The following is an 11,439-nucleotide window of genomic DNA, read 5'->3' as shown; positions in this document are numbered from 1 at the left end:
TTTATTGCCCTTGAATTTAATATGATATCGAAGCGGCATAATTAATTCAAATTCATTTCAATTAAAAATTCATTCGCATCTTCTTCTCTTTTTTTTTCATACTCATATCCTTCCTTCCGAATATGAGGAGACCGTGTATGGAAATGTGGCCCAAGCGCTTCTTACCTGTCCTTTAGGAACAGCTTCATTTTGAATACATCTACATTACATCAAGTCTTCGTTTTACCGGCATCGATTTTGTCGTTATCATCAATGTTCCAAAGCAGGCTTCTGAACAAACAACCATTGCCATTGTACGGTGTGCTTATTCAGACTGGTTTAACTACTTTCTCAACGAAAATCCTTTTTTTACCCAAAGGATTTACAATGTCTTTCTTCTCATTTTCACAGAGATAATTAGATGCAATTTCGGTATGAATGTTAAGGACAAAGGATAAGATTACATTGCAATCAATGACGAAAAGATGTTTTTCCAGTTGACCAAATCCCCCTTTTGTCACTCAATTTTTTTTTTGCAAATGCATAACGTGATACTCAAGCGAGTGAATAATTGTTGTGTTCTTGAAAAGAGAAAAAATACGTTAGAAGAACTGAAAAAGCAGTTAACAGAATTGAAAAAAGAGGAAAAAGTTAAGAAAAAAGAGTTTTAAACACGATGAAAGACGACAATCTGAAAGAATGACGAAAGACAATCAATGAAATTACAAGGCAGTTATCGAGTGAAACTGTAGAATCGTTAGGAAAGTGTTTCAAATATCCAATTGTGACTAAAGTGCTTTATGGGAGAAAACAACACACTTTTTCTTTCATTTTTTTCTATTCAAAACAAATGTTTGGTCAAAGAAAAACTGATCGTTGGTAGAAAGACTAGATTTAAATGCATATTCAACAGTTGCATTTCCAATATGCCGCAGTATCGCAATCTGTTCACCCTTAACGATTTGAATGAAAAAGGAAATTTGCGATACAAACGTTATAAATCTTTTCCCTCTCTTTCTCTTGGGATTGAAAAAGACACCAATAATTAAGCGACGCTTACGAGTTCCGAAAAAAATAACGGTAATTTTTGAAAATCTGTATAACGAATTGTGGAAAAGGGACGCGGATAGCTGTGTTTTTTTTTTCATTGTTCGAAGACCCCTTTTTAAAAGCCATCTACAAAAGCGAAAATCTAGTTACCTCGGAGCTATTGAAAATCGGACAGATTGAATATCGAATTTCTGGTTGCATGTGTGACAATAATGAGTACAGAGATTGCGTGTGATTGAAAGAGACCGAGGTAGAGAGAGAAAGAGAGAGTGTGATGTACTGAAGGTAAAGAGAGGTAGACATAAAGGGACAGAGAATGATAGAGAGGGATATCGATAAAAAGAATAAAGAAAGAGAAAGAGCACTCTATAGCTCGAATGTGGCTGGGTGATTATGAAAGCGCATAATTGTAACGGCATAAATGGTGTGCATTGAATATTGTTTGGTGCGTCCTAGGAAAAAGCGCGTAGTACAATTCCCTCGAATAATCGTGTGTAAGAGAGAGACCGAGAGTCGAGGCGACAATAAAAACAAAAAACCAAATCACTCATTTCAACTATGATGTGTAACACACACATTGTATGACAATGAACAAACATACAGCTGTTCACATACACAGCGCCGAAATACGATGAATCGAGTGTAACGGTGCAACGGTATAGCGAGCTCAATATCGAAATACTCGATCAATGTTACAATTTTATTATTTATTTGGACAGAGACGGAAACATGATGTCTCTTGAAACTGCAAACTCATCGTGTTTCAACGACGTTTCGCGTCGAAGACGAATACGAAATAGAAATGGAAGAAAGACGAAGAGAAATGGAAGAAGGAGAAGAAAGAGAAGAAAGATAAATGAGCTCGAAATGAAAACATATTGCACACCTATTTGACCGGCGCGCGACCCAACCAAAACTGTAACACATGGTCATTCAAGAGGCGCACAAATACAAATGAAACAATGAGCCTAATCGAAATCGGTTAAGTCTGTTGGCTTGCAACCGGCAAACCATTTGAATTGATGATCATCATCACCATCGTGTTGTTTGGTATGGTCTATGCCTGCATAGGATCATAGGTATAACATGCGAATACAGGCATAAGCAACAGCCGTCAAACACAAACACGCTCACACACGCACACACTCACTCACTTACACACACACGGCTTATTGCATCGTACATTATGCTTTACCGTATTCGTTCTGTTTGCAGCATTCAAAACAAACGCATTGTGTCGTTTTTAGTCGGGCAATAACACGCGACCAGCTCAGACGTACGGAGTATATCGTGTTTTTTCTTCAATAGCACCAAAAAATGCTTCGCTCTTATCGCTCGAGTAACTAATCGACGACGACGACGACGACAGTGACGACTATGAAATCATCTTCATTTTTTTTAAAAACTGAAATAGATTCAAAGTGAGCTAATTATTTCGAAACTGTGTGAAATATTTTTCAAGCTCTTTTGTGAGCAAATTTGTGTGTATAATTTAAAAAAAATAATTTGCTCAAATTGATGTTGTGTTTCGAGCGGAAAATTTATTATTTCAATTTTGGTGTTAATAAAATTATGGGATAGCGTGTTAGCAAACCACAAGTGACCTTTTCAAAGAGTTTTCTTACGAAATATAACGCCGAGATTTAAGAAGCATACGGGAATAGAACTAGTTTTATTCGCCAGACCAGACTAACGATCTTGATCGTAAAATAGACGAGAAGCGAGGAAGCAAGCCGTCGAAACACGGGGGCATAGACATCATAATCCAAGACTTAATTTGAACAGAACAAGGTAAATAAATAATTATCTTAATGAAAATGTCGCAAATCAAATATTCTGTTAATTCGTGATTTATGGCAGTAGTCACACTGTTAATGGGCTGAAAGAACTGCGAATCGTAATGCGTGAATCCATAATTTCTGATCGCTCTACTGGTTTTCAATGGCTAAAAATAGCACTGACTTTCTGGAATGATTGTGTTTTAGTTTTCAAAACGATTGCGTTTCAATTTTTCGTTCCCACAAGAATATTCCATTGCATAATGACGCATTTCCTGGTAGAAAAATCACCGGTTCGTCCCCAAAATGTAACAAACAATTTTCCCTCCGTTTAAATCCAATGATAACCATGAACTACAATTCACAGAATATCTCACACTTAACATGCACTCAAAACTAACGTAGAAAACACGAAAAGAGATTCCGAAAAAAGAGTAAAAAAAAGCCATTAAAAATGAGTAAAGTTTATCTCGTGGCAACGCTATCAAAACAAATGAAAACAAAAGCAAATCGAATCACTGAGAAAATCGTCTATTGCCATAGAGAGAGTCCACGTTCAGACCCATACCGGATACGGCGGGAATGCATTGAACACGGCACGCGCAGCTCATACAACTGTTAAATTAGAAATAATGCATATCCGGAATTGACGCATAAAACTCGATGAAAAAAAACATGTTCCGCATGTGATCGGGATATGTGATGTATGTCGTCTGAATCCCGAGCATATTTGCAAGTTGATTCACATTTACGTTTGTAGTTCGTCGTTTGCACCAAAATGAGTTTCGTTCTGAGTGAATGCGTGTCTATCGCATGAGTTGCGATCATAGAGCACGGCGCTCTGAAAATGCCATGCATACACACATGGAAAAAAAGTAAACAAAAAAAGCAACGATTCATTGCCCTCGTTTGAGGTAACGATTACACAAAAACGAACATATGCGGATAGAAAAAATATACAAATTTTTATAATTGAGTAGATTGCATATGCATAAACGAGGTGGCTTGCATTGAACATGGATAAAGAAGAGGAGGAATGAACGGAAAAAAATGGAATGTAGAGCATAAGAAAAGAGCGATAGAAAAAAAATTATGAGGGTAACGCGGTAAATGCAAATGTGTCGATGATGTTGAAAAAACCAGCAATTTTTGTGCGTGTATAAACTGTCAGATCGAGGACAAAGGAATCAATTACGTGGCGAACGAACGATCGATGCGCAGTTCTATGCGCTTAGAATATGATATCATTTCGTTTCTCTTTATTTATGTGATTCATAGTCGGTTATTATTGCAGCCGTTCGCCCGGCGAAAGATGTTATTTTAAACTGTTGCTTATTCCGTTCTTTTCATACAAAAAATGTCGACGACGAAGACAGAAAATGCCATTACCAAAAGATGTGTCCTTTGCTTGAGCAATAAATAAACGCACACGTTACACGTCGTCTAATGCAAATGCATTTCACACTCACGAAACGGAATGTGAAGCGTGATCAAATGAGGGTGAAATGTGTTGAAGTCACAGTCTTCTCTGTTTGAAATTATAATGCATTCAAAACGATCATATTTCTCTTTTTGAATTCAACAAATGTGTCGTCTTTTGAATTTACCAAGAAGTTGACGAAAAAAAGAGAGTTTTTTCAGAGATTTTTTTTTCGTTTCGTCAAAGAATTGTTTTTTTTTCTTTCATTCATTCATCACTAAAAGTCGCCTTGAATCAAAGTCAATTGAATGTGATTGACAAGAATCACTTCAAAGCTAAGTATAATTTCCTGTCGTAAAGTTTTAAACAACGACTCATATCGGAAATTAATCATTCGACCGACCGATTACGATTTATTACAATAACAAATGCTGAAACCACTGTCATGAGCTATTTTTTTTCGAGATGGAGATTCCAAGTCAGTACAGCTTAATATGACTAATTGCAAAGATCATTTCCACGAAGAAAAAAACATACATCGACGACGACGTCGTCCAAATCGCTTAGTAATGATTTCATTTCTCATTCACTCCTCGGTTCAGGTGTATTTTGTTATACACTCGCTCTTCTCATTCACACATATTTTCGGTATTTGTAAACTTGTTTTATTTGCACGGCATGGCTATTGGTTGAATCATCACCATCGGCAGCACATTCAACAACAAATTAGTGTATACACACACATCATATACGGTGAGACGTGTAACAATATCACACGGTCGACCAGACCCTGAATACATGATATTCCTATCAATATATATGCTAACAAAACACACAATGCTATCTATTTTTAATGAATTAATGAGTTTCTGAATGTGTGTTTTTTGTCTGACGTAAACCAATAACATATTTTCACTGACACCGCATTTTGAATATATCGAAGAAAAAAAATTGCCAATTCAGATTCAATTTACCCATAACTGTTAATTTCTTTATTTCGTCGACTCGTTTTTGTCAATTTAATCCCATCGTTTTTACCTGATTGTCGATTTTATATTATTTTATCGTCGATTTATGATTCGTTCGAACCAATGTAAATATGTGAACGACTTGAAAATGCCATTTTTACAGCAAGCTGACTCAAATCGAGTCACTCGATAGTGCAAACAAAGGCTATTTTTATATTTTATATATATTTGGTTGGAATCGATTTTTATTGAATCGAACTGATAAGCGAATTTATTGCGTCCACATCTATGTGTAAACAATGGCCTATGTTTTTTTCTCTTTCCTCTACGATTTCATCGCCAATCGGGTTTTATGAGAGTGGAAATGGCAAAAAGCAGGTCAACCAACGATTCGCAATGACAAAACACCAATCGATTGTTCTATTTACTTGAAAACTTGATAAGCATCCAACAGTTGGATTCCAACACACTACTGTTTTTTTTGTGCCACTATTCTGCGTCAAACATTTCACAATTTCCATTGGTTCAACTAGTTCATTTTGCTAGGGATTTTTGTGCCCGTTTCGACTTCATTTTTCGAATATTTTCCCATTTCTAGCTACTTAACTGCATAAAGCAAATGATTTAGCAGAAACAGTAGTAATATAATACACATAATTAAAAACACACACACTCTTATTTCAACAAAACGATCGGATTTCAGCTAGAATCGGCCGTGCCGCACAACAACAATGAGATTATTTTGGTTCACTGTCCATTCTACAGGAATTCTATGAAACAAACCATACACCATTAGGATTAAAAGTAAAAGTACGAGTTATGTTTGTTGCGTGAACTATAAACGAAATTCTTACACAGTGTGTGCAACGAGAAGAATTTATGCTCTTTTTGTTTTCGTTTCCATTTGTTTTGTTTGCATATGTTTTCCATAAAAAGAAATTAAACCGAAACCGTAAAAGGTTTAAACGAACTAGCCAACTAATTTTGTATTATTTGAAGTGCACGTGTGCACAATGAGATTTGTGTGAAACAAAAGAGAGCAAGAGACATATTTTAGTTACGGAATTGTCGCAGTCATCTACGCATTGCCCAATGTACAATGACTAATATTTATATCACTTGAGGTGTGTCGTTAATAAAACGCTATTTGTTTTTCCTTTGTATTTTTTTTTATCAGATAAAAAAAACAACAACACAATGACGAATTTCCAGAGATCGTACAGCCGTGTTTGGTGGGCAAATGACAACAACAACGACGACGGTGGCGGCGGTAGTCAAGTATCTGAGTCACCGTTGCCCCATGAAATTTACTATTACGGGCCACAATCATTGGGCAAATTGGGTAATATAGCCGAAGAGGCATCGTATCGAGTATCGCAAATACGACGAAGTGTCAGAAGCCATGACTCCGGATTCAATGATAGCGATCATTCACCGAATTCAACGAGTAGCTCTAGTCAAATATCGGCACACAATCACGATTTGGATAATAATGATGAGAACCAAAATTATTTATCGCCAAAGCCACATAATGTTAGTGGGTCATTGGATCGATCACCATCAATAGCTAATGAAACGGTAAAAACACCGCCAACCGTGATCCGAAGAAAGATTAGTTCGATGTTCACGCCCACAGCTCGTCGGATTTCATTCAGTGCACCAAGTACACCGGATGCTATTGAACCACCTAGATTGAACAGTTCATTTCGTTCACTTGATTCGTTTTCGACGAAGAAAAGCAAAGAACGAAATGGTAAAAATGAGCAATTAAACAGCAGTTTAACTACGAGTTTGAATGATAGCCGAGCTAAAAACTGCAGTCTACGACGGGGTAAAACTATTTCACCGAGCAACAATTCAAGCTACAGACGCCGTGCCAATCGTCGTCGTCTGTTGGACTGTGTTTCACAAGTGTCTGGTTCGACCAGCGATGTATATACGCTCGCTTCAGACTCATTGAACGAAAAGGAAATCAAAGAACAACCGGAAGAATATCATCATTATGAAACAGTGAGCGAAGTAAAGAACACATCACGTGCCAATATCGAAACAGAAATAGAAAGTACAGAACGAACAGAAAATACGACAGCCGAGTATAATAACGAAACGGTGACATTTGGAAGTGGCGATGAAACTGTAACACCGAAAAAAGACAACGATGAAATGGTTCAAGTTCAACGGGAGAAACTTCCGTTGCCAACCTATGATGAGCTTTATCCGCCAAATGGATGCTCGACACCCATGTTGAAACCGAAGATAAAAAATGTATCACATGTTGCCGATCACACACAATCGTCCATCATTGCCATAAATGGAGCTAGTCAATACGAGCAACGGGAACAAGTGCAACACAATGATCGCCGTGATTTTTACAACGACGATTCGGATTTCAATTTATCACTAGCGCCTAACATGAATTGGGAAAGTTGTACGTACATTGAATACACAAATCCAGCGCTGAACGGGCACGCGTGTTCCGTACAATTTTGGCTTGATGAAACACGTACGATGTACTATCATGAAATCATGTCAACATTGCAAACAAAATCCATTTTATATGAAGCTGCACGATCATTAAAGTTAAATCCACCGATTGCTGCCAAGTTGATTCATCAAATCCAGCTGAAAGGCATTGCCATTGAAACGAAATTCGATGAAATCGACCGAATATTCGAATCGCATGCAAAATTGGTGAAACGCTTACAGCGACATTCGTTGATTTCCTCAAATGGTATCGATGAAAGCATTGAAATTGCCGATAATGAATTCAAGGAGAAAATTTCCGTGATGATGAAATCGTTGACGGAAAATGTTTGCCATTTTATGTCGCGTTTGAATTCGAAAATTATTTTCCAAAATGTCGATTGGTGCACGAATGGTGAGAATGGCAAAGACCTAAGACATTTCGAACGAAATGTGAAGACAGTCATTGATTTGTGTCAAGATTTGCGTGTGGCGTGCGAAACAAAAATCGATGATATTGAAACAAATGTTCTACTTAAGGACTTTTATACGCTGAAACAAAGCGTTTTGAAAGCGATTCGCAAGGTATTCCGCCGTTTGATGAATATAATTGTGTGTCGTGTGGAAGAGAATCCGAATGAAATGCTGTTACGGGCAAATATCAATGTGATTGCAACATTGCCAACGGAGAGTGTTTACAATTCAAGCGAACGCTTTTCATCACTCAACGATGCATTCATTACGAGTGGCGTGCTGCGAGTGTTGCTTATGATTTGCTTGGATGCTGACAAAATATCGATACGAGCGATGGCACTGCGTGCACTCACCACAATTTGTTCATCGGCCGAAATGATACGCCAGTTTATCGAAATTGGTGGTCTTGATGTCGTCACCGACATTCTTACCGATTACAAGCGAAACGATGCAAAATATGAGCCCGAATTACGTGAAGCTGTTTCTGTACTCACCCAAGTTACCGCACCATGGATTCAGGGTGACAGTGGCAATATTGACGATCTGCTCAAATTATCTATTGATAATTTAGTGACACGATTGACTCAAATTATCGAATCCACTGATTGCCTGCAAACGCTCATGCTTGCCGCCGCCTGTCTTAACAATCTGTCACGTAAATCTTCGCTCGCATTTTATTCACTCATGGATAATCGAAGCGTTCATCAATTGATTCATGCGTGTGATGGATACCAGCAACGTATCGACTTTGGCAGCTCAGCTATTTTCCTCTATGTAAGTATTTGTCGCTTCGAATTCTTCACATTCCAATTTTTTTTTCGTTGCTACTGTTATGTCGCACACGTCAATTTGTTCACTTTCATTCCTTTCTTTTCCATTTTTCTTCTCTCGAATACTTGTTTTTTTTCACAGTACTTTTTTTCCGAAACAATTTCTTACTTTTTTCGAAGTAATCTCTCGCCTTTACACAATTTCCAACAATGTCATAGTTTTCAATTCCTCATATTTTTCCTCTTTTTTCTTATTTTTTTCCATCTCATAGGAGCAAATCACTAGCATGTTGTTCAACATGGCGGGAAATAAAAAATGCCATCAACATCTTGCGCACAAGGAAATCATTTACTTTGTATCGTTTGTATTCCAAACGCAATTTCACATGAAATATGTGAGCGCTGCGGAAAAGACGGCGCTTCGGAAAACGATTAAAAATATCTTGCATATTTTTGCTCGTCTCATACACCACTCGGCTGTTGGCCAGGAGATACTCGAACAAAATGCCATACCAATCTTTTCGCGCGTTGAACAACACATTCGAATCGATGATGTATATGCCAAAGACTTGCAGTACATCAATAAGAAGCTAAACAAATCGCTCGATACATCGGATCCACAAATTTCAAGCAAGACACAACATCGGCTCAGCGTATGCAATATGACTGGCTCATCATTGCTGGAAAGTTATGTTTGAGCAATGAAAGGAACATAGGGAAAAATGTTATTAAATTGAAATGATAGAGAAACGTGCACGCAATGGAGACGACAAGACGAGAAAAGCCGAAGGAAATCGTTTATTATCATTAATTTTGCCGTTGAAAAATGCCCGTATATTTAAAACGAAAAACGAATATTAGTTAAGAAACAACAAATATGCCACACTATCTAAACTACTTACGACAATACAGTTACTGTATGCGATCGATTTTTATTGATAGAAGAATATCATTTGAACAATGAAAAGAGAAATCATTCGTTGTGTGTTGAAATACAAATTGAAACTGTGCCATTAAAAAACGAACACATACACTTAAATGTTATTCTTTTGTTCCATTTGATATCGTATATATATATATTTTAATCAGGAAATGCCGTCATTTAATTAGCTTCTACTGGTTCTTTCAGTTTGGATGAATATAAGTTTTGTAAATAGATGCGAGAAGTATATTTAAAGATACAAAGAAATATAGAATTAAAAAAAAATTGCCTAAAGAAAACTTGATGTGTGTTTTCATTCCATTCTTCAAGGTCTTTTTTGTTATTCGGTGTGATATACTCGGTTTGGCCTGTTTTTTTTTCACTCAATTTTATCTTGATGGGAAAAACATATTCAATGTCGTCTGTTAAATTGCAACGAAAAGGAGAAAAAATAACTAAACCTGAAAGAGCAACGACATTCCCGTAGTCACATTTGAGAAAAGCGAGCGTGTATCTGCATCAGCATCTAACATGGTAAGTGCGTTAAAAGGATTTTTATAGGATCCTTTCGTAATTTACTTCAGACAATATGATTTATATCCATGTGACATGGACTACTTCGTTTGGTACCTACGTTCAAAATCTCGACAAAAACACACGCACACACATCAAAGTTATCGTTACAATCCGCAACAAAATTTCCGACAAATAGCAACGGCTGTATTTGAATCAAAAGCACCACACAGCAGTCGCGACGAATCTTAACTACCCTTCTTGAAATGTGTGTATGTGAGCATATGTTATATGCATTGGTGCGAAGGTCTAGGCCTTGTGTACGCATCACTCTATCGCTGTGCTGTGTTGTGAACGTTACACAGAGGGTTCGAAGCCGAATGCGAAGAGCAATGTGTAGCAAACACACATATACACCAAATTAATATGGTTTTTTCCCGATGATTCGCCGTGTTATTTCTTCTTCTTTTGGCGTCATCGTCGTTTCTAGTGTACATCTGCCGTGTACGTTACGATGCTTCTGTGTGTAACTGCATGTGATATACGAGCAAATATGCGCTTATGGTAATTCAATTCATTCCCTTGCTATGTATTCCATGTGTGTGTGCCATCTTGTCTACGACAAATGAAAGACGTTAACATTCTTTTTCTTTCGCCGTCTCTTGTTTTCTCAGTGAAACTAGTAATTTTTGAATAACGTACAGGCCCTTTAAATTAACAGAATATTTTTTTCTTTTCTTTTCATCTTTCAATAGAGAAGAATGACATTTATTGTGTTTGGTATTTCGAGTCAATTTCGAGCGGCGAAGACAATATGAGAAATATATAATAAGGAGCATTTTGAATTAAATTGCATCGCATGTTTTGTTTTTGTTTAAAGAGCAGTCAAAAACTTGAACTCACTTAACAACGATGCGCTCGCAGAAGAAACTTTCTCAAGAAATGAAATATTGAATGAGAATAAATTAAACTGGCTTCTTAAATAACTTACACTCTTTTTGCCTTATTTCAATATTCTTTCTGTTTTTTTTTTTGTTTTGTATCAAAAACTTTCAACTTATAGAATAATCAATTTGTTTCACAAAAACTTTCTTCGCTCAAT

The 11,439-nt window shown here is 36.9% G+C and overlaps 1 protein-coding gene across 1 annotated transcript; it reads left to right on the top strand.

The window, feature by feature from the left end:
- Window positions 1-2,231: 2,231 nt before the first annotated feature.
- On the top strand, window positions 2,232-10,123 carry LOC129565401 (uncharacterized). The gene is made up of 3 exons (XM_055440273.1): window positions 2,232-2,820; window positions 6,373-8,906; window positions 9,175-10,123. The coding sequence occupies exons 2-3, from the start codon at window positions 6,393-6,395 to the stop codon at window positions 9,598-9,600; spliced, it is 2,940 nt and encodes a 979-aa protein (XP_055296248.1). The 5' UTR covers window positions 2,232-2,820; window positions 6,373-6,392; the 3' UTR covers window positions 9,601-10,123.
- The last annotated feature ends 1,316 nt before the right edge of the window (window positions 10,124-11,439 follow it).

Source organism: Sitodiplosis mosellana, unplaced genomic scaffold (genome assembly GCF_009176505.1).
Source record: "Sitodiplosis mosellana isolate CC-2019 unplaced genomic scaffold, AAFC_SMos_1.0 Smas_scaffold_2, whole genome shotgun sequence".
NCBI lineage: Eukaryota > Metazoa > Arthropoda > Insecta > Diptera > Cecidomyiidae > Sitodiplosis > Sitodiplosis mosellana.
The sequence above is the reverse complement of the archived record's forward strand: the minus strand, read 5'-3'. Positions and strand labels throughout refer to the sequence as shown.

What these genes read in the sequence shown, in the direction of transcription:
- LOC129565401 (XM_055440273.1), top strand. Translation starts at nt 6,393, where the DNA reads ATGACGAATTTCCAGAGATCGTACAGCCGTGTTTGGTGGGCAAATGAC. An exon ending in GCTCAGCTATTTTCCTCTAT is followed by an intron (nt 8,907 to 9,174) that starts GTAAGTATTTGT and finishes TCCATCTCATAG; the next exon opens with GAGCAAATCACTAGCATGTT.